General features: G+C 38.5%; 1 protein-coding gene and 1 pseudogene across 1 annotated transcript; both read right to left on the bottom strand.

Moving 5' to 3' along the window:
* Window positions 1-22918, bottom strand: part of LOC134300319 (uncharacterized) — a 28504-nt pseudogene extending 5586 nt beyond the window's left edge.
* On the bottom strand, window positions 135-16260 carry pitpnbl (phosphatidylinositol transfer protein, beta, like). Its single transcript, XM_063018518.1, has 11 exons — window positions 16175-16260; window positions 15532-15562; window positions 6037-6182; window positions 5111-5202; window positions 3709-3716; window positions 3471-3545; window positions 3287-3370; window positions 2887-2964; window positions 2688-2795; window positions 2359-2481; window positions 135-1030 (listed from the first exon to the last, which is right to left on the bottom strand). Exons 1-11 carry the CDS (start codon window positions 16192-16194, stop codon window positions 983-985), a joined length of 813 nt encoding a protein of 270 aa, XP_062874588.1. The 5' UTR covers window positions 16195-16260; the 3' UTR covers window positions 135-982.
* Window positions 22919-24916: the final 1998 nt, after the last annotated feature.

Consider the following 24916-nt stretch of genomic DNA (forward strand, 5'->3'; position numbering starts at 1 on the left):
GTTCACTAATCCATTTAATTTAATTAACATCATTGTTTTTCATAAATGATCTTGTAAATATGAATTGTAATAATCATAGAGGAATTTAAGAAAAAACAACAACTTAGGACTCTAAAAACACAGACAGCTGAAAAGTCAGTTAAGCTTGTTTTATTTTGTTGTTATATTACTGTAAAATGGCTCCAAAAGTTCTGAGTCACCATAGCCCAGTGGTGAGTCATGGCATGCCACATGTCAGTCAAAAGTGAGAAAGGCTTATTGGATCTCACACTCAAGTTAAAAAGATTCTCACCTACACACAGTTCCTTTCATCCTGCAACTAGGACAGGCACACTGAATCAAGCCTTCAGTGCAGAAAAATATATTAAAACCAAACAGAAGCTTTATCATCTAGCTTCAAGTTTCATTCGAGGAAAACGAGCATTCTGAAAACATTGTTTTAATGATGCTCAATGTTTTATAACAAATGTCCATCTCTTGTAGTGTGCTATGTTTCCAGTGAACATTTTGGAAACAGACTTTAATGTAATTGCAATAAGAAGAAAATCACTTTGTTGTTTATGTCTGAAATACATGTTTAGTAAAATGTGTCCCCAAACCGTTTTGTAAAACTTGGTGGGCCCTTAAGGTCCCACTGGCACACTCAGTGAAAAAGCTGATGGTTGCAAAAATGTCAAAAACCATTAGACAGTTATAATACTTAATTATAAAAAGAAATGTTGACATTACTTAACACATTTTAAGTAAAGTCAAAAAAATTTGGCAGCAAATAATGAGGTCTGATGAGTCAAACTGCAACTGCCACAAATATTCACACACACACAGACACTTTCGCACATGATAATGGGTACTTCCTGGATAAAACATGACGTTTTCGGTGGGGCTTGGTTAAGTGGCACATTCTGAAGGGCCAAGTAAGGACTCAAGGTGGTAAAATAAAAAGTAGCCCCAGTTGTCTTTCCATCCCTTGCATGTTTTTACTTTAGTCTTCACCTGCTTTCATTCCTCTCACCGATCCCTGGCTACGCATCTGTAAAGAAAAACAAGCGCTTACACAGCTCATATGTACATTTAAATCTGTTATCCAAATAATTTGTTTTTCCATCCAAATAATTAGTTCATAAAAACAATATTCAATTATTTTTACAAATCCAAACTATATCTGAAGGATGGCTGTTATGATTGCTGAATGCAGAGATATGATTTTGGTTGAATCATAGTTTGATATTACCCCAGTGTACTTTAGAATACTTGCATTTAAGAATAATTTAGAACAGATTTTTAAATAAGATGGCTAAAAGTACATTAAATGTATGATGTGTTTACTCTAAAACTGTTCATGTTTACCATTATTTAAAACAGAGTTTATAAAATATCATTATAAAGTATTTCTAAAGCAAAACCAATTTACCCAACCTTCCCAAACATCATTCTGGGTGTCAGCAGTTATTAAGACTTTTTAATGCTGGCTCCTATATACAGTGGATTCAGAAAGTATTCAGACCCCTTAACTTTTTGCCCGCTATGTTCTATGGATTAAATTCTAAATGGATAAACCTGTGACCACTTAACCTACATTTGATCACCAATAATGACAAAGTTAAAACATGTTTTTTAGAGTTTAAATTAAGTAATTAACAACTGACATTTCTTATTCTCAAAGGTATTTGCTGTGGCACTCTAAATTCTGGTCAGGTGCATCCTGTATGCTTAAATTATCCTTGAGATGTGTCAACTAGAAGTACAACTGTTACAATTTGATGGGACAAAGTACAGAAAGGTACAAATCTGGGTCTATAAGGGTCCACAATTTACACTGCATAATCTAAATATTTTCTGAATTCACTGCACTTCAAATTTCATTCTATGATTCTATTAACTTGCAAGTACAAATCTACCAAATTACAGAAAGTATTTGCTGTGGTACTCTAAATTCTTGTCAGGTGCATCCTGTATGCTTAAATTATCCTTGAGATGTGTCAACTAGAAGTACATCTGTTACAATTTGATGGGACAAAGTACAGAAAGGTACAAATCTGGGTCTATAAGGGCCCACAATTTACACTGCATAATCTAAATACTTTCTGAATTCACTGCACTTCAAATTATGACTCTTTTAACTTGCAAATACAAATCTACCAAATTACAGAATTGCTTCTAAGGTGGTTCTTGCATAGTATTACATTACATTTTTTTTTTATAATTACATTGTAGGGTCATCGGCTATTAATTATTTGTCCATAAGTACAGTATGCCTACAAGACCAGCATTAAAGCATTAGTTTGAAGAAGATCATAGATTCAAGCTTTAAAGCATAGTACATAACATTGTAAATGCTCTTATTGGTTTATGTGCTACCTGGTCCAGTTCCCGTTGTGTCTCCTCCTCCATCCTGCGGATGTCGTCCATGCTGAGGTCCACCCAGCGATCCAGCCAACAGAACAGCTGCCTGTGAAAATTAGTGAAGAGCCTCTTCTCCTGCTGCTCAAAAAAAAGTACTTTTACAAAAAGGGTTTTAACAAAGCAAAATGAAATCACAAATAAAATGACTGTGTGTCCCATAATTGTTGTTAGTGTCTGCTGTTCTTTCGGAAATTACATGAACCAATACCATTAATTTGACCAAACAGTCGCACCTATCAGGCCTCACATATCAAGTACTGAAGTAGTCAAACACAAGTTCTTACTTTATGAATGAAGTTCTCCACACGGCCCTGCAAACCCCACCAGCGGAAATGAACCGTCACCAGCTTGTACGCTGTCATATATGGACAGTTACTGTTATGAAGCTCTTTCTATAAAGTAAACAACAAGGTAATGCATAGGATATTTAAGTCCTTGTGTTATGTGTTTGTATAATAATGCATTCCTGTGAGTAAGAACCACCTTCCATCCTGGACCCAGTGGCCCCCTCCCGGTCTTCTCAGAGTGAAAGAGAGCAGGATCCTCCTCTGCTTTATAGTCCTAAAAAGACATTTATTTCAAGCATGACATTATTTTTTTTTAAATCATTATTAAGGATTTGGCATGCATACAACAATAAAGCACTATCATGTGATTAACTTCTACACTATACGACAAAAAGTGTGTGTACATCTGACCATGGACATACCATTTCAAAACCACCATACGCACCCTGAGCTCTAGGCTGGTGCAAAACCCAGTGACTATTTTCCCTTAGTTCCAAAAATTTAAAAACAAATCAAAAAAAGTTGGGACAGTTTTTTACATTTACTTTGACTTCATTGCAGATAGTTTGAACTATGTTTGAACTATAAAAACTTACCACATCATCCACCTGTGAGCGATCAGCAATATCAATTGGCACAACCTCTGTCTCTTCCCATTCCTCTGAGGGGAGGTTATGAGGCTGAAAATAAGAAGAAACAGATCACAATTTGTAAGGACGAGACTTTATCTTATGACGACTTTTTTTCCCCCCAAAAAAGTAACTTAATTTGTTATCTCACATTATCGGTTGTTTCCAGATCAGGTTTGTGCCAAGTCTCAATTTTAATGAAGAAGTCATCTTTCATGTACTCATTCTGAAAAAGAAAATACAGTTTGTATTAGCAACAAAGTATGTTTTGTAATTTTTTTATTTGAAAGTTTATTTCAAACATTTTACAAATTTCAATTTAAATCTATTCTGCTGGCTTAATGATGACAAGATTTAATTATAAAATATTAATGAAAAATGATACTTACTGTAACAACTATAGCAGTAATAGTGCAGCCAAAAAACAGAGGAGGGAAAAAAGGAAAACACATGTTAAAATAACAGAAGTATCAACATAATCTAGTAGCAGATCACAGGTTTTAGATACTTCCTCTTCTCAGCTCAATTAAAATAAAGGAAATATTTCCTTTTTACTAGAAGGGGCATATTAACAGGGCACATTACACAGAGCCCATTCTTTTCATCCACCAGTCTTTACATCTAAGTAAACAGGTGAGCTATGTCAGAAATACCGTTACTGTAAGTTTTATACGGTTACGATAACTTTTTATTGTGAGTATCTCACAGTAAATCATGTATGTAGGCCTTTTTTAATTTCAGCAAATACTCAGCTGGCATGAACATGTGCAGGCAATATAATCTTTTAAATAGTTGGCTGAATAAAGGTTTGAGTACATACAGAACTATGTAATCCATCTTGCTGCATCCTCTGATATCCATGTTATTACAGTAAACAAACAACAACAAAAAAACCTTAATAATCAGGCGATAAAGGCCTCGTAGTCTTTGAAAGCACCAAGCTTATTAGTTCAAAGGCTTATCAAAGATACTGTGTACTTATAATACCAATTTAAGCATTTGGCTAATGCTACAATATTTAATTTTCACACTGCTTGTCACTTTACAAATAAATTTTATATGAAACTGGAAAAAATCTAAAGCTCAAAAGATAAATGACACATGCCAAACAACATAATTAGAGGCCGCAAGTGAGTTGAGTAAATTCGGGTTGTAAAGTCTAATGCATCCCAAGTTCGAGTTGCAGCAGCGCCTTCAACATGGTCAGGTACACAAAAGACACAGTTTAGCTGTGCCTGAAGAGGGAGGGTCAAATGGGGAGTCACCTCATTGCCTCTGCAACCATGACTCTACTGTCTGTTCAAGGTATGAAGCAATACATACTGCATAGCATGATGATCTGTACATTTAAAGGCTTTCTCTAAAAAACTGCTGCTGCTAAAACACTGCGCAAACCAGATTCCTCATTTAATTTCCACACTTGTGTAAATATGTTTAGCAAGACAAACAAGGCAAGCAGGATAAACAGCTTATCACACTTGTTTGTTACAATTACTCTAAGAAGCTTAGGATTCTTAAAAGCCATGAGAGTTTGATACAATTTCAAATACATGGTAAAATTAATTATCACTGCATTCCGCCTTGCTTGTCTTTATTAAATTAGAGAGACATTATCATTGAAACACAACAATTGTTCATGATTAAATTGTATTTTTAAACCAGGCTTTATAAAGACTAAAATTGGAATTTAAGCAAATAATGATAACACATAGGACTAACATAATGCTAAGTGTAGTGATAATATGAACAGCAATCACCCCTTATACATTTATTAAGTTATAAGATACTGACTGGTGCGGCAATAGGGATATGCATTCCAAGCTTTCTCATGAAAGACCAGGGCTCCCTCTGGGGCAAACATCTGAATGAAGCTGGGCACCTTGCTACAAGAAAAGAAACAGTTAATAACTCAACACAACTATAGATAACAGCTATCAGTTATCAGATTTTTTAATTTCCTATATGTTCGTAGTAGTGGGCATCTTGAATATCCACAGCTTTAAATTAACACTAGACCAGGGGTCAGCAACCAAAATGTAAAGATATGCCAGTTTGTTCTGTTTAAACCAAAATCAAACCACCTTGGGAACAATAACATTTATGTTTATTTTATCTTGGCTGGAAATATGTCTCAGTATAATATGCACATCACAGAGACTGACAGCAATTTTAAACAGATAAGAGTGCAATCGATTTAATCTAGGTTGCACATGAATAATTCTTTATAAATGTAAGAACTGTAAGTTCTAAAAAGTACAGTACTAAGAACATTCTGAGAAATATATATACAGTATTAATATACAAATAGCGATTAGGATTACAGTATCACAAGTTTCACAAAGTAACAAAAAACATTAAAACACATATCCACAAAGTTGAACCAGTTCCTCTGGACACAAGTTTGTTGTAGAGATACATTTCGCCACTCAATCCGAGTGACTTGGGGTATCCACCACCAGCTCAGACTGAAGAAGTCACTCGGATTGAGTGGTGAAACGTATCTCTACAACAAACTTGTGTCCAGAGGAACTGATTCAACTTTGTGGATTTGTGTACCTGGATTATTGAGCATGCATCAACAGATTAAAACACTTATTTTCATTATCCTGGTCAGGGTTGCAGTTCCACTAAGAGGTAGTGGACAGTCCAATGGACTTTAATCTTTAGACTATTGGATAGTTAACAAAAGGGCTTAATAGGACTGTGACAAATGTTACCTGTGTATGTGATAGATTTTATGGGTGTACTGGCCCTTCTCCCCTTCTTTTTCATACGGTTCATTTCGGAGTACTTCAATACCTTCTCCCCCTCCTGTGTTGTTCTTACTGGCCTCTGCAACTGAGTACAACTGGCCAACCTGGTACTGAATAAGATCGCACAGACAACTTATAGGAAGGGCAACATAATACAATAAAATACATTTCATAGCCATAAGATAGGTGGACATACTAAAATTCATTTTAGCCACACTTATGGGTAACAGGTGTATAAAATAAATGTTTTCAACTTTGTGGCAACAGTTTTGGTAAGGTTCTTCTAGCATGTGTGCACCTTTGCAAAAAAACAAGGTCCATACAGGTATGAATTTACCAGTTTTGCGTAGTGAACCCCAAGTCTTCTGCATGTTCCTGCTATCAATTCCACTACTTTTGAGATACCTTCTTATCTCTTAATGACTGAATTACTAAATACAGTGAAAAAATTCTGAGAATCTAGAGAGATTTCGGTCTGTGTAGGACAAAGTCGGAAACCACTGTTGAATGTGTGTGACTTTTGAGCTCTCAGACAGCATTGCATAAGGAACTGTCAGACTACTCTAATAAATATAGCCACAAGGCCTTGGGAGTACTTCAGAAAACCACTGTCACTGAACACCTAACAGTGCATCAAGAAAAGCAACCACGGTTCATCTTGCTTTCAGAAAAATGGACATCGAGTTCTCTGTGCCAAAGATAAAAAGGACAATCCAGACTGTTATCAGTAAGTGCAAAACCCAACATCAGTCATGGTAAGGTGGTGCCTCAGTGACCACGACATGGGTGACTTGTATATGTGTGAAGAGACCATTGATGTGGAAGCGTATATTGGTAAATTAGAAAGATATGTTAATGACTTATGCACATGTTCTTTAACTCAGTGATTTGAACTTGGATTAATTATGTATGTGTAAGAATTAAGCCCAAAAAATGGCACCTTAAAGCTCTGCACTTAGGTTTGTTTGAAAGTGGGAACAAGAGCCTGCATGACAGCCTCTAGGCCCGTGGGTATTTGAAGACTGCGTACAGTATGCCTGGGTCCCAGTATCTTAAAATTTATGCCATACCTGCATTTTTTGTGGTTGTTAAGTAACGCAAAAACCACTGTTTCATGTACTTTGTACAAATAAATTTGCCCTCTGAAGTTTATATATATATATATATATATACTGTATATATACACAGTCGAATCCGGTTAATTGGACCACCGGTTAATCGGACCAGCCGCTTATTCGGACCGAATCCTAAAGTACCGAAACAAATCCTATTATGTACGTGTAATGTTATTCGCTTATTTGGACCAAAATTCCGTTTAATCGGACCAAAGAACGTGAGAGCGAATAAGAAAAAGAAGCCACAAGTCGCCACTTAGAGCGGATGCAAAGTGGGTCAGCGAGATATGGGAGGATTCCTGGGCTCCCCGGGAGAATTTATGCTTTTATCAAAGGTCAGGAAATCCGAAAAGTTGTGTTGACAAGAGCAAAACCAGCGGGAGGTGAACACGCCCACCACTTTCTTTCCCACAACGAAGCACCCAGTAGCCAGCAGCGTGGTTATTGGATCCATCTGCATCTTTAGTAAGAACTTTTTTTTTTATTATGCTTCGCATGCTGAGTACCTATACATTGTGTTGTAGATCGTTTCGAAAAACTTTATTTGCAAATTTATTTTTCAATGAACAAAGTTCGTAAGCAACAGTAGTTCTTCTTTGTACGTTCGCTATACGTGTACAGTATATCGCACAATAAAGGTTTAATAAACATTTAATATGTTACATAAATTATAGCACGTCCCGTCTTGTAACATAGGGCATGTTCGTGTAATCGGACCAGCCGGTTATTAGGACCAAAACGATCGCGTCCCGATGTGGTCCGATTAACCGGATTCGACTGTATATATATATATATATATATATATACAGTGTATCACAAAAGTGAGTACACCCCTCACATTTCTGCAGATATTTAAGTATATCTTTTCATGGGACAACACTGACAAAATGACACTTTGACACAATGAAAAGTAGTCTGTGTGCAGCTTATATAACAGTGTAAATTTATTCTTCCCTCAAAATAACTCAATATACAGCCATTAATGTCTAAACCACCGGCAACAAAAGTGAGTACACCCCTAAGAGACTACACCCCTAAATGTCCAAATTGAGCACTGCTTGTCATTTTCCCTCCAAAATGTCATGTGATTTGTTAGTGTTACTAGGTCTCAGGTGTGCATAGGGAGCAGGTGTGTTCAATTTAGTAGTACAGCTCTCACACTCTCTCATACTGGTCACTGAAAGTTCCAACATGGCATCTCATGGCAAAGAACTCTCTGAGGATCTTAAAAGACGAATTGTTGCGCTACATGAAGATGGCCAAGGCTACAAGAAGATTGCCAACACCCTGAAACTGAGCTGCAGCACAGTGGCCAAGATCATTCAGCGTTTTAAAAGAGCAGGGTCCACTCAGAACAGACCTCGCGTTGGTCGTCCAAAGAAGCTGAGTGCACATGCTCAGCGTCACAACCAACTGCTGTCTTTGAAAGATAGGCGCAGGAGTGCTGTCAGCATTGCTGCAGAGATTGAAAAGGTGGGGGGTCAGCCTGTCAGTGCTCAGACCATACGCCGCACACTACATCAAATTGGTCTGCATGGCTGTCACCCCAGAAGGAAGCCTCTTCTGAAGTCTCTACACAAGAAAGCCCGCAAACAGTTTGCTGAAGACATGTCAACAAAGGACATGGATTACTGGAACCATGTCCTATGGTCTGATGAGACCAAGATTAATTTGTTTGGTTCAGATGGTCTCAAGCATGTGTGGCGGCAATCAGGTGAGGAGTACAAAGATAAGTGTGTCATGCCTACAGTCAAGCATGGTGGTGGGAATGCCATGGTCTGGGGCTGCATGAGTGCAGCAGGTGTTGGGGAGTTACATTTCATTGAGGGACACATGAACTCCAATATGTACTGTGAAATACTGAAGCAGAGCATGATCCCCTCCCTCCGGAAACTGGGTCGCAGGGCAGTGTTTCAGCATGATAATGACCCCAAACACACCTCTAAGACGACCACTGCTTTATTGAAGAGGCTGAGGGTAAAGGTGATGGACTGGCCAAGCATGTCTCCAGACCTAAACCCAATAGAACATCTTTGGGGCATCCTCAAGCGGAAGGTGGAGGAGCGCAAAGTCTCGAATATCCGCCAGCTCCGTGATGTCATCATGGAGGAGTGGAAAAGCATTCCAGTGGCAACCTGTGAAGCTCTGGTAAACTCCATGCCCAGGAGAGTTAAGGCAGTTCTGGGAAATAATGGTGGCCACACAAAATATTGACACTTCAGGAACTTTCACTAAGGGGTGTACTCACTTTTGTTGCTGGTGGTTTAGACATTAATGGCTGTATATTGAGTTATTTTGAGGGAAGAATAAATTTACACTGTTATATAAGCTGCACACAGACTACTTTTCATTGTGTCAAAGTATCATTTTGTCAGTGTTGTCCCATGAAAAGATATACTTAAATATCTGCAGAAATGTGAGGGGTGTACTCACTTTTGTGATACACTGTATATATATATATATACAGTACAGGCCAAAAGTTTGGACACACCTTCTCATTCAATGCGTTTTCTGTATTTTCATGACTATTTACATTGTAGATTCTCACTGAAGGCATCAAAACTATGAATGAACACATGTGGAGTTATGTACTTAACAAAAAAAGGTGAAATAACTGAAAACATGTTTTATATTCTAGTTTCTTCAAAATAGCCACCCTTTGCTCTGATTACTGCTTTGCACACTCTTGGCATTCTCTCAATGAGCTTCAAGAGGTAGTCACCTGAAATGGTTTTCAGGTGTGCCTTATCAGGGTTAATTAGTGGAATTTCTTGCTTTATCAATGGGGTTGGGACCATCAGTTGTGTTGTGCAGAAGACAGGTTGCTACACAGCCGACAGCCCTATTGGACAACTGTTAAAATTCATATTATGGCAAGAACCAATCAGCTAACTAAAGAAAAACGAGTGGCCATCATTACTTTAAGAAATGAAGGTCAGTCAGTCCGGAAAATTGCAAAAACTTTAAATGTGTCCCCAAGTGGAGTCACAAAAACCATCAAGCGCTACAGCGAAACTGGCACACACGAGGACCGACCCAGGAAAGGAAGACCAAGAGTCACCTCTGCTTCTCAGGACAAGTTCATCCGAGTCACCAGCCTCAGAAATCGCAAGTTAACAGCAGCTCAGATCACAGACCAGTTGAATGCCACACAGAGTTCTAGCAGCAGACCCATCTCTAGAACAACTGTTAAGAGGAGACTGCGCAAATCAGGCCTTCATGGTCAAATAGCTGCTAGGAAACCACTGCTAAGGAGAGGCAACAAGCAGAAGAGATTTGTTTGGGCCAAAAAACACAAGGAATGGACATTAGACCAGTGGAAATCTGTGCTTTGGTCTGATGAGTCCAAATTTGAGATCTTTGGTTCCAACCGCCGTGTCTTTGTGAGACGCAGAAAAGGTGAACGGATGGATTCCACATGCCTGGTTCCCACTGTGAAGCATGGAGGAGGAGCTGTGATGGTGTGGGGGTGTTTTGCTGGTGACACTGTTGGGGATTTATTCAAAATTGAAGGCACACTGAACCAGCATGGCTACCACAGCATCCTGCAGCGACATGCCATCCCATCTGGTTTGCGTTTAGTTGGACCATCATTTATTTTTCAACAGGACAATGACCGCAAACACACCTCCAGGCTGTGTAAGGGCTATTTGACCAAGAAGGAGAGTGATGGAGTCCTGCGGCAGATGACTTGGCCTCCACAGTCACCGGACCTGAACCCAATCGAGATGGTTTGGGGTGAGCTGGACCGCAGAGTGAAGGCAAAGGGGCCAACAAGTGCTAAACACCTCTGGGAACTCCTTCAAGACTGTTGGAAAACCATTTCAGGTGACTACCTCTTGAAGCTCATTGAGAGAATGCCAAGAGTGTGCAAAGCAGTAATCAGAGCAAAGGGTGGCTATTTTGAAGAAACTAGAATATAAAACATGTTTTCAGTTATTTCACCTTTTTTTGTTAAGTACATAACTCCACATGTGTTCATTCATAGTTTTGATGCCTTCAGTGAGAATCTACAATGTAAATAGTCATGAAAATACAGAAAACGCATTGAATGAGAAGGTGTGTCCAAACTTTTGGCCTGTACTGTATATATACTGTATATACAGGGGTTGGACAAAATAACTGAAACACCTGGTTTTAGACCACAATAATTTATTAGTATGGTGTAGGGCCTCCTTTTGCGGCCAATACAGCGTCAATTCGTCTTGGAAATGACATATACAAGTCCTGCACAGTGGTCAGAGGGATTTTAAGCCATTCTTCTTGCAGGATAGTGGCCAGGTCACTACGTGATGCTGGTGGAGGAAAACGTTTCCTGACTCGCTTCTCCAAAACACCCCAAAGTGGCTCAATAATATTTAGATCTGGTGACTGTGCAGGCCATGGGAGATGTTCAACTTCACTTTCATGTTCATCAAACCAATCTTTCACCAGTCTTGCTGTGTGTATTGGTGCATTGTCATCCTGATACACGGCACCGCCATTGGATGCACATGGTCCTCCAGAATGGTTCGGTAGTCCTTGGCAGTGACGCGCCCATCTAGCACAAGTATTGGGCCAAGGGAATGCCATGATATGGCAGCCCAAACCATCACTGATCCACCCCCATGCTTCACTCTGGGCATGCAACAGTCTGGGTGGTACGTTTCTTTGGGGCTTCTCCACACCGTAACTCTCCCGGATGTGGGGAAAACAGTAAAGGTGGACTCATCAGAGAACAATACATGTTTCACATTGTCCACAGCCCAAGATTTGCGCTCCTTGCACCATTGAAACCGACGTTTGGCATTGGCACGAGTGACCAAAGGTTTGGCTATAGCAGCCCGGCCGTGTATATTGACCCTGTGGAGCTCCTGACGGACAGTTCTGGTGGAAACAGGAGAGTTGAGGTGCACATTTAATTCTGCCGTGATTTGGGCAGCCGTGGTTTTATGTTTTTTGGATACAATCCGGGTTAGCACCCGAACATCCCTTTCAGACAGCTTCCTCTTGCGTCCACAGTTAATCCTGTTGGATGTGGTTTGTCCTTCTTGGTGGTATGCTGACATTACCCTGGATACCGTGGCTCTTGATACATCACAAAGACTTGCTGTCTTGGTCACAGATGCGCCAGCAAGACGTGCACCAACAATTTGTCCTCTTTTGAACTCTGGTATGTCACCCATAATGTTGTGTGCATTGCAATATTTTGAGCAAAACTGTGCTCTTACCCTGCTAATTGAACCTTCACACTCTGCTCTTACTGGTGCAATGTGCAATTAATGAAGATTGGCCACCAGACTGGTCCAATTTAGCCATGAAACCTCCCACACTAAAATGACCGGTGTTTCAGTTATTTTGTCCAACCCCTGTATATACAGTGTATCACAAAAGTGAGTACACCCCTCACATTTCTGCAAATATTTTATTATATCTTTTCATGGGACAACACTATAGAAATAAAACTTGGATATAACTTAGAGTAGTCAGTGTACAACTTGTATAGCAGTGTAGATTTACTGTCTTCTGAAAATAACTCAACACACAGCCATTAATGTCTAAATGGCTGGCAACATAAGTGAGTACACCCCACAGTGAACATGTCCAAATTGTGCCCAAAGTGTCAATATTTTGTGTGACCACCATTATTATCCAGCACTGCCTTAACCCTCCTGGGCATGGAATTCACCAGAGCTGCACAGGTTGCTACTGGAATCCTCTTCCACTCCTCCATGATGACATCACGGAGCTGGTGGATGTTAGACACCTTGAACTGCTCCACCTTCCACTTGAGGATGCGCCACAGATGCTCAATTGGGTTTAGTCCATCACCTTTACCTTCAGCTTCCTCAGCAAGGCAGTTGTCATCTTGGAGGTTGTGTTTGGGGTCGTTATCCTGATGGAAGGGAGGGGATCATGCTCTGTTTCAGAATGTCCCAGTACATGTTGGAATTCATGTTTCCCTCAATGAACTGCAGCTCCCCAGTGCCGGCAGCACTCATGCAGCCCAAGACCATGATGCTACCACCACCATGCTTGACTGTAGGCAAGACACAGTTGTCTTGGTACTTCTCACCAGGGCGCCGCCACACATGCTGGACACCATCTGAGCCAAACAAGTTTATCTTGGTCTCGTCAGACCACAGGGCATTCCAGTAATCCATGTTCTTGGACTGCTTGTCTTCAGCAAACTGTTTGCGGGCTTTCTTGTGCGTCAGCTTCCTTCTGGGATGACGACCATGCAGACCGAGTTGATGCAGTGTGCGGCGTATGGTCTGAGCACTGACATGCTGACCTCCCACGTCTTCAACCTCTGCAGCAATGCTGGCAGCACTCATGTGTCTATTTTTTAAAGCCAACCTCTGGATATGATGCCGAACATGTGGACTCAACTTCTTTGGTCGACCCTGGCGAAGCCTGTTCCGAGTGGAAACTGTCCTGGAAAACCGCTGTATGACCTTGGCCACCATGCTGTAGCTCAGTTTCAGGGTGTTAGCAATCTTCTTATAGCCCAGGCCATCTTTGTGGAGAGCAACAATTCTATTTCTCACATCCTTAGAGAGTTGCCAAGGGGTGCCATGTTGAATATCCAGTGGCCAGTATGAGAGAATTGTACCCAAAACACCAAATTTAACAGCCCTGCTCCCCATTTACACCTGGGACCTTGACACATGACACCAGGGAGGGACAACGACACATTTGGGCACAATTTGGACATGTTCACTGTGGGGTGTACTCACTTATGTTGCCAGCCATTTAGACATTAATGGCTGTGTGTTGAGTTATTTTCAGAAGACAGTAAATCTACACTGCTATACAAGCTGTACACTGACTACTCTAAGTTATATCCAAGTTTCATGTCTATAGTGTTGTCCCATGAAAAGATATAATGAAATATTTGCAGAAATGTGAGGGGTGTACTCACTTTTGTGATACACTGTATATATATATAATAAATGAAATAATATATACAGTATAATATAATAATATAACAATTTAACAATAACAATTTTTAAATAATTTCTGTAATTTTTTTTGTCCATAGTTTAAACATCCTCTACAGTGAACAAATTGCATATGGCAAATAATAAAGCAATAAGCCACGAGAGGCCGTGCATTACTGTGATTTTAGCACGGGGATGACGTTTTTGGCACGACGCGAAACGGAGTGCCTAAAACTTCTTTCCCCGTGCTAAAATCATAACAGTAATGCACGGTCTCGAGTGGCTTATTGCTTTTATAAAACGGCGGTCAACATAAAATATAATAAATACAACAATGTTTAATTCATAAATGTATTTATTGTGTATAAACTTACAATAAAGCGTTCTTCCGCAACGCAAAATAGTTCGATTAACAGTGTTGCTAGGAAACATGAGGGCGAAAATAACATTAACTTTTGTATTCAGTGGCATATTAATATGGAATGATGTGAGGTGGTGCTAGGTGTGTGTTTATCGGGGATTTTACAACGGCTTCGAACGCGGCTCAGCCAATCAGATTTTAGGACCGGAACTATCCGTTTTATAATGCACATTTTAGTGCATACTGAAAATTGAATGATGACATATGAACATAATACTGTATTAAATGGGCCGTTACTCCTACTACTGTTTCAAAAACAGAACTTGATCATTATTTTTTAAATTTTGTACATTTCTACACTTTTTAATCTTTTAGACCACATGCACAAGATTAAATGTACAGTCCCCTCCACAATTATTGGCACTCCTGGTAAAGATGGGTAAAAAATGGTTATGAAAAAAAAAATCACCATTTGGTGAATTAGCTTAATCTTACAATGAATAAACTGAATCGAACTGAAATACATTTATTGTGAGAAAACAAATCCCTTATAAAAAAATATATTATTTTTAACAAAACCACATGTGCCACAATTATTGGCACCCCTAGAAATTCTTATTAACAAAATGTAACTGAACTCTTTTCTCATATTTAACAGGGGTGGCAATAAATGTGGAGGTGGCCGTTTATTCATTGCAGTTAATAATTTACCAAACCTAGCCTCTCAATTATTTATCTCAATTAATAATGTAACTACACATTATGCAATAGATTTGTCTGAAATCTTTCTGCTTATTACACTTGTTACAGAGATGGAAAAACCATGATCCTATTAGACGGCATCCAGAAAGGTCCATAGCCTAATCTTTTGTGTTAATTGACTGAAATACTAGTAAAAACGACAAAGCTTTTTACTTACTTTGACTTAACAATGTAATTATTTGATTATAAAAAAGTGAACTTTCTGAGTATACGTTCCCCAAAAGCAATATTACATCTTGGCAATAAGCTCACTGTGGAACACAATGTTCTTGCAGTTTAATGCTGAATGTTGACTTACCTCTTCTACCGAACAGGGCAACACCAAATGACTGGAAGAGACATAAAAAGATAATTTGCAGTTAATAGACTTTTACACCTTGAAATTAATAGTATATGAATGTATGTATATCTGTATTTACGTTCTCTCTGACACACTCTTTCTCACACACAGCGAATAATACCGCCTAATCCCGCCTCCTTTTCCAGGATTGGCAGACGGTTCTCAATCACAACCTATCCGACAGTTGCAAAATGATTAATCGTCTGACTGCTAAAGTCAGTTCACCAATCTTCCCACTAAAGGCGGGACTTGTCTCAATGGGGAGGGGGGACAAAAAAACACCCTAGCGCCTCCGACGCTATGCTACAATGCTGAATAATATGGATGAGACAATACTATTCGAATATAAGATCGGTAGTACCAAACGATTTGTTTAAGCAAGCTGTTTATTTGTACTTAGATTACACTTGTGCATTGACTAACGCTGTTTTAGGTTTAGCACCCGGGCTAAATAACGGACGCTAGCCCAGGATACACGTTTCCCCAATAACTGACTCACTGTCATTCTTATACAACGTTAACATTTAAATAAAACAGTTACAATTTTTATCAAATGTAAACAATTAATAATTTTATAAAACAGTTTACTATAGTGACTCACTATTCTTTGACGAGTACCATCCCGAATCCGCACACTATTCAACATCCACTATGATTACCCGATCCGCGTCCCCTACCCGATTACGCTGCGCATGCCCACCATTAATGCGTAATGCGCATGCGTGCGATTACTGCTCTTTTCAATGCGGCCCAATTTTGAGTACAAATTATACGAAAAACATACATTTTCACCAGAGGGGAACCGTCAGGGCACCCTCAGATATTCTAAAATAACATAATATATAATAATATAATAACTGTTTTCCAACATTTAAACAAATATAAATCTGAGTGAATAAATAATTCATACCTGCCTATTCATATTGTGTTGAAATGTGTAGTGTTAAATGAAAGAAGCACCCCCACACCTCTGTCAACCCTATGAACCCAACATATTTCATGTTTTGTCTGGTTAACTTTATTTTATTTGTTAATATAAGCTATTCCTGCATTTCAGGCCTACAACACATTCCAAAATATGTTGGGAAAGGGGTAATTTAGGGCTAGTAATGTCTGTGCCATAATGTCTTATAAGTGTTGTGACATGGAATGGCAACATTGCAAAGTGGTAAATTTCATTTCAATTACATTTCAATTCCAATTACATTTAATTTTACATTTCAATCACCAATAGTAAAGCCTGTTTAAGTCTGTATAGAATCAGACTGCATGTTAAACTCAACACTTTTTTGTGTGTAATGTTTTTGTTTGTTTTTGTATGGGAATTGTTTCTATCATACTCCAATTTATAGGTACAACACTGCATCAAAAATTGCACTAGTTTTCTCAGTATGATAGTCTTGATTTAATATAGTCTTAATACAGTATAGTCTTGATTGGCATGTTTAGTTAGCGCTTGAACTATTTAATATGTACAAAAATGACTCTGTTTATATGCACATTCTGAATGCTAAACTAGTTTTGCTCTCTCTGTATATATTTATTTTAAATAAAACATGTGTGACTATGACCATCAGATAAAGACAGTCAGTTATCGGTTAAAAGAAACTGGCACAATTTGCACCAGTTGGTTATGTTCACTATGTTAAGCTGTTTTTTATTAAATTGCAAAGATTGAAGATTATTAAAGAGTTATTGACTTTGTCAACTAAAATGTCAGCTAATTACTGTCAGTTATTGGTTTAAACATGGGCAAAATTTGCATCTCTACAATCTACTGTACATTACATAATATTATGAAAAGATTTAGAGCCAGAAGTGACTGTTGAATGTGCATGACCTTTGAGCCCTCAGACAGCAATGAATAAGAAGTCATACCACTGTGATAAATTTAGCTACATTATCTTGAGAGAACTGTTGTCACAATTTTCCGCAGAAATAATAAATGCAACTTGAAACTCTATAATGCAAAGAGATAGCTCATCCTAAGAGCTTATCTTAAATGGTCCTAAAGACAGTGGAAATGTGTGCCATTCAATTTGTTTTTAGGAGAAATGGACAAGTTCTAAATGCCAAAGACAAAAAGGACCATTGGCACAAATTATTTTTATGATGTGTACAGGTACCACTGACAGAGAATGTATATTGGCATTTTAGAGAGACGTGCTGCCATTTAGACAACCTCTTTTCCTGGCAAGTTCATGGTTATTTTAGAAAGACAATGCCAGGCCTCATTTGCCATGCACATACTGTATACATACAGCAGAAGTCATTTTTACAGTATGTCAAGTTTACAAACCCTAAAACAAACTATAGTTTGTTTGACAAATTAGTTTTAGCAAGTTGTTTAGAAGATCTACTTTGTACATGACAAAGGCAACTTTTCCAACAAATGTTTACAAACAAAATTAATTTACTTATAATTCCCTATACTAAAATTACAGTAGGTCAAAGGTTAACACAAACTAAGTTGACTGTGCCTTAAAATACAGTAGCTTGAAAAATTCCAGATCAAAATGTAATGGCTTTAGAAGTTTCTGATAGGTTCATTGACATAAGTTTAGTCAATTGAAGGTGTATCTGTAGCAGTATTTAAAGCATAATCTTCCAAACCTGCTTGCCACTTTGTTTGACATCATGAGAAAATTAAAAGCAATCAGCCATCAGAAAAGAACTGTGGAAGTCTAGCACATCTTGGGAGCAATTTCCAAATGCTTGAAGGGACCACCTTCATTTGTTAAAGCGATAATATGCAAGTTTAAACACCACAGACCCACACAGTCATCGAGTCGGATGAAAATTTGTTCTTTTTCCTAGAGATGAACTTGCTGAGATTTTTAAAGCAGCATCTCAAGACATAAGCCAGGAAGTTAGAGCTTTGGTGCAAATGGGTCTTGCAAATGGACCATGACCACAAGCATACCTTGTGTGTACACAACGGACCTAGTTACACCAGTTCTGTCAGGAGGAATGGCCCAAAAATGCAGCAAGTTATTGTGAGAAGCTTGTGTATGGCTACCTAAAACATCTGACCCAAATTAAAAGATTTAAATGGAATTCTAACAAATACTAAACATATGTATGCAAATGTCTGTGTGTGATGAAAAAAGAAAAAGCTAAAATAAATAATTGTCTCCAGTATTATTTTGACATTTCACATTCTTAAAATATAGTAGTGGTCTTAATCGACATACTATAAAGGGAAATGGATTAAATGTAAGTTGTGAGTTGTGAAAAAATTGAGTTATAGAATAACTTAGGTTTAGAAGAAAGGACATGGCTGAAAGTCCTTCCAACTTCTAATTGACTGCCTATATATGTACACATCATTCTCTGGGTGGCACAGTGGACAAGTGAAAATGTAAATGTAAAAAATGTAATGATTTAGTAATTCTCTTAAACATTTATTTAACTGACAATAGTTCAAAGACCCTGGTGAAAAAAAGTAGACCTAAGTAATCCTTAATATGCCACAGTGCACTATAATGTACTTGTTGTCACACAAATGATCAGTGCACATAAAAAGTGCTAAAATGGAACAAATTATTTTGTACTTATTACATTTTAATTGTACAAAAATATAAAAAGTTTATCTAAAACTGCATTTATCTAATGCAGTTTACACAAGTTACTATTTAAGCTCTGTAAAGTACACCAAATAAATATTTATGTAGTGTACCTGAAAATGTTCTTTAATAGGACTAATTATTTTCCAAATTAGAATTAAATAACACTGAAATATATTTAAAATTATTATATTTTAATAAAACAAAAATTGTAAAAACGTTTTACTGTTGTACCATTAAGTCACTTTCTAAAAAATACACGTATTCAAACCTTTGTATGTAACATGTTAAAAGTGTGTTTTAAGTGAATTACTATAGCAATTGTTTAACATAAAATATACTACAGTAGTATTAGAGAAGTATATTAAATTAAATGAAACTTAATTTTAACTAAAAGTATACTTAATGGTAATGTATTTATTAAAACTTTTTATAACTTTTTATAATTTTTTAAGTTTAAAAAGTGTACTTGCAATCATCTGATTAAAGCATGACTAATACATTTTAACATGTTTGAAATAAGTACAGACAAATGCTAGTTAATTTATAGTATATATTTACAGATATAGTATATTTATAGATATAATATCTCTGTATATTTTAAATACACTTGCATTTTTTTCACTAAAGGGAAACTGCTGTTAATTTTCAGCTTTTAATTTGGTAACTGCAACGCAAAGAAAAGTTGGGACGCAGATATAAAAAGAGCAGTGCTTCTAGAATATTTAAGTTACACAGTTTTAAAACATTCCACAATAAGCAGTGAGTTAGTAAAAGATAGGGGTAACATGATTGGGTGAAAAAGGAGACCCCCCCAAAAGTTTTTGCAACCAAAGGGGAGTGGTGGCTCACCATTTTATGGCAAACTTTGTGAGAGAACTGTCAATCAGTTCAAAAAGAACATTTCTTAATGCAAGATCACACATGATGTAGGTCTTTCACCATCTACCATGCATAATATTGTGAAAAGATTCCTTGAATCTGGGGAAATCTTAGTTTGTGTATAGGGCAAGACTAGAAGCCACTGTTTAATGTAAGAGACCTTCAAGCCCTGGCGTGTTTGTGATTTAGCTCTACAAACTAAGAGCTCATTACGGACTTTATCACAGACTAGACTGAATAATGAAGAAGTCCAATTGTTTACATTATTATTATTATTTTTTTTGCAAGTTATAACTTCTAGTTCAATTTAATTTTGTTTATGAATGATTTATGTAAATCCGATTCATTCAAACTATTCTCCAGGGCCACCCAAGGAGGATGGGGATCCGTGCTGAGTCTGGTTACTCTCAATTTACTCTCAATACCTGTATATTTAGGGGAGTTTTTCACACATTTACAATTGTATTCTGATTGTATCTTGTGCATTCTCTACTACTACTGGGACGGGGACAACTCTGGGCTAGTAATGAGGTGAAAAAACTACATAATGATGCGATTTTAAACAGGTGATGTCAACAGGTGATTGTAATCATGGTTTGTTACAAAAGCAGCATCCAGGAAAGGCTGAGTCTTTGATGAGCAAAGATGGCCAGAGGATCTTTAGTTTGTGTGAGAAAATTATTGAAATGTTTAAAAACAATGTACCTCAAAAAAAGACTGGAAGGGATTTGCATATTTCTCCCTCTACAGTGCATAATATCATTAAACATTTCAAGGAATCAGGAGGAATTTCAGTGCATAAAAGCCAAAGGCGCAAGCTTAAGCTGAAGCGCTCGTACTCTTTGATCCCTCAGGTGCCACTGCATCAAGAACCGCCACTCAACAATAGCTGATATAACCACATGGGCAAGAGATTACTTTGGCAAGCTCTACAATACGGAGTTAAATGCACAAATGCCACTTAAAACTTTACTGTGCAAAAAAGACACCTTATGTTAACCATGTCCAGAAGTGGAATCACCACTGGTTTGCGCTTATACCGCGGTTGTTCTTCTCCTCCCTTTGATCCACTGGAGCTGTGTTTGGGCATTTTCCCCGCTTTTACGAATGCCCAGTTGGGATAACCACATTCACCCAGGGCCTTCTTGACATGAGATTTCTTTCTATCCTTGGCCGTAGTGTCTGTGGGGATGCTGTTCGCCCGGTGGTGCAGCGTCCTGATGACTCCTAGTTTGTGCTCCAAAGGATGATGGGAGTCAAACCTTAAGTACTGGTCCGTGTGCGTTGGTTTGCGGTAAACATTGACTTTCAACCGTCCCCCATCTTTACTAGCAATTTCATAGTCTAAGAAGGCTAAAACGTTGTCGCTTGCATCCTCCCTTGTGAACTTGATGTGTTTGTCCACCGAGTTGATGTGGTCCGTGAAATGTGGTACTTCCTCTGATTTTATTTTAACCCAGGTGTTGTCCACATATCTGAACCAATGACTTGGTGGTGTCCCTGAGTAGGTCCTTAGTGCCTTCTTTTCCACTTCCTCCATGTACAGGTTTGCAACAATAGGTGAGACTGGGGACCCCATAGCACACCCATGTTTCTGTTTGTAGAACTGTCCTCTGTATGAGAAGTAGGTGGACTGAAGACACAGTTCTAGAAGTGTGCACACCTGGTCCGTGGTAAGGGTGGTCCTCGTGCTCCGGGTGGGGTCGCCTTGTAGTTTCCTACGGACCACCTCCACTGCCTCAGCAACCGGAAGAGGGATGTAACATCATACGAGACCATTGTTTCCTCCGTCTCAATGATGACGCCCTTCACCTTGTCCACAAAGTCCATGGTGTTCTGAATGTGGTGTTCCGTGCTACCTACCAACGGGTTGAGAATCGATGCTAGAAACTTAGAAATGTTATAAGTCACAGAGTTAATCATACAAACAATGGGTCATAAAGGTACATCCTGTTTGTGTATCTTAGGTAACCCATACAGACTAGGTGTAGCCTCCCCCGGATATAATTTGTAGTACAAAGCCCTGTCAATAGCATTGTTCTGTTCTAAAACTTTCAGACAATCTATCACCTTTTCTTGTAGCTACTACCTGGATCTCGTTTCAGCAGCTCATAAGTGTTAGTGTCACTAAGTAACAACATCACTTTCTCATGATAGTCTATCTGGTTTAATAGAACAGTACATCTACCTTTGTCAGCAGGAAGTATGATGATGTTATTGTCCTTACTAAGTGTAGTAAGTGCATACCTCTCGTGTCTGCTGATGTTGGATGGCGGTGGCTTTGCATTACTCAGGCAAGCTGACACTTTCATCCGCAACTGTTCCGCTTCCAGGTCGGAGATGTTGTTGTTGCGGATTGCTGATTCTGTGGCTGTGATCAGTTCCACTAGTGGGACTTGCTTTGGTGTAACATCGAAATTCAACCCCTTAGCCAAGATGTCTTTCTCCGCTTGTGTGAGTTGTCTGTCCGACAAGTTCTTCACCCACTTGTCCACATCACCAGCGTGTGTTTGCCCTTCATTCCTCTTTCGGCCATCCATGGTCTGTTGGTGTTTCTGTCCTGCAGCAAGCAAGTCAAACTTTTTTTGCTGCCTGGTTTTTGACTTTTCATGTTGTCCTAAACGAGCCTTCTGCGTGAAGTTAATCACCTGTTGGAGAGTGGGCTCATCTAGACGTGATGTAAGTCTTTGTACAATCTGCTCCTCTCTAGTTTTTAAGACATCGATTGTGAAGTTAGTTTGTCTCACCCGTTCATTCAATAGCTGGTTCTGTGCCTTCGGAATGATCTTGCTAGCTCGGTGACCTTTGAAAGAAGATCTGAGTTGCAGGCTCTTAGGTGTGATCCTGCTCTGTCTGCATCTGATGTTAAATCGCAGGTGGTTCCTGTAGTCAGCCATCTTACGTGACAATGGAACTGGTGATCAGGTCCATATGAAATTCACAATGACCATTAATTACAATGGTCATGTGTGTCTTTCACACATGATTGGGGTAAAGCTGTGCTGTGAAGATGTGCAGATCCTTGACAAGGAGGAACGCTGGTTTGAACGTGGAGTCAAAGAGGCCATCTATGTGAAGAGGGAACGACCATCTCTGAACCAGGGAGGGGGCCTGAGAGTACATCTCTCACCATTTTACAATGCCGTAATTGGAGCTTTACCCCAATCATGTGTGAAAGACACACATGACCATTGTAATTAATGGTCATTGTGAATTTCATATGGACCTGATCACCAGTTCCATTGTTATGCAATGGGCAGTGATCAGTCGTTATGCAAATCAACTGCATATAAGGTTGGGGTATTCAACACCAGCTCAGACTGAAGAAGTCATTCGGATTGAGTGACGAAACGTATCTCTACAACAAACTTGTGTCCAGATGAACTGATTCAACTTTGTGGATTTGTGTACCTGGATTATTGAGCATGCATCAACAGGTTATCAGCTACAAGTCCAAAAGTCAGGGTCTGTCATGTTATGGGGTCATGTCAGTGCCCTTGGCAAAGGTCATGAACACTTCTGTGATGGCAGCATTAATGCAGAAAAGGGTACTGGACTGGCCTGCCTGCAGTCCTGACCTGTCCCCAATAGAGAATTTCGAAAGGAAAAATGCGACAATGACCTCGTACTGTTGCACATCTTAAGACGTGTTTGCAGGAAGAATGGAACAAAATAAAAGCTGAAACACTAAATCGCTTGGTATCATCGGTGCCAAAACGTCTTTTAAGTGTGGTGAAAAGGAATAGCAGCAGTTTTATTACACAATACAGTACAGTTAATCTACATTTTAATATTGTTATCTTTATTTCATTTTATACTGTTACAATTATTATATATAATATATAGTATATATTAAACTATATATAGTATTGTACGTATTTAACTTTGGTGGCATAATTGAACCCGTTTGCTTGTTTTTAAAGACGACTATAGTGTGTCATCTACAGGCTATTTTTGGTATTACTGGTTGAAAGCTGTAGCCTATTTAAAAGTGATTTTCAGCTTCAGTCCTACTGTCCTGCACAGTTTCACTATATCAGGGGCTCCTGAGACCACGTGCACTCACGAGAAGCAGTGCGCACGGCACCGTGCACCGACAGTTTGCGATTCCGTTTTAATCGTCAAAATCAGAAGGCAAACGGCTCACCAACAAGTAAATTTATGCTTATCAATAAATCAATCAATCAATAAATAATATGTTATTATTTAATTGTACAAAATGTCCCAACTTTTCTTGAAATGGGGTTTGTATTGTATGCATATAGTAGGTTTAGTATTATACAGTATATTAGTGTTACCGCCAGGGAGGACATCCGCTCACTGGTTTGTAAAAGCATGCTGTTATGTCATACGATATGAGACTTCCTGACAGGCCAGACACAATATGCTGCGTGTGGTTTGCTTAGAAAATAATATTTGTCACGGTACAGTACTTTCCAGTTTTTTTAAATAAAGATTCGTTGTAAAAAAACGAATATAAGGATCTAAGGATTCTGACTCTGTCTATAAAGATATGCATGCCATCTGTATTCAACATGACTAAATTCTATATTTTTCCCCTTTGCTTGAATGAAATAAACACTCATGAGTCAAAACACTAGGAACACTCATCTAATATGCTGTTAAAACAGCTCTGACCCACTGATAAAATAGGACATCTAAAGGAGCCCAGTGTTATCTGGTACCAGGACAGTACCAGCAGGACCTTTAACTTTTGTACGCTTTTCTTGTTGACCCTTTTCTCTTGCTTCAATGACTGCCCATTGTATTAGTATATTAATATTAATTGTTATTAGTATTAATATAAAAAAAGTATATATAAACCTGTAATATAATGAACAAATACAAACAAGCTGGTTTATTGCAGATATAAGTGCTTTCATTCGTCAAAGTAA

This window comes from Trichomycterus rosablanca, chromosome 22 (assembly GCF_030014385.1).
Source record: "Trichomycterus rosablanca isolate fTriRos1 chromosome 22, fTriRos1.hap1, whole genome shotgun sequence".
NCBI classification, from domain to species: domain Eukaryota; kingdom Metazoa; phylum Chordata; class Actinopteri; order Siluriformes; family Trichomycteridae; genus Trichomycterus; species Trichomycterus rosablanca.

Bases quoted from the DNA above. Each gene is read 5' to 3' on its own strand.
- pitpnbl (XM_063018518.1), bottom strand. From the start codon at position 16,194: ATGGTACTCGTCAAAGAATA. The intron at 15,563-16,174 runs GTGAGTCACTAT...TGTCTCTTCCAG, and splicing joins ATGGTACTCGTCAAAGAATA to TCATTTGGTGTTGCCCTGTT. The intron at 2,796-2,886 runs GTGGTTCTTACT...TTTACTTTATAG, and splicing joins CACTGGGTCCAGGATGGAAG to AAAGAGCTTCATAACAGTAA.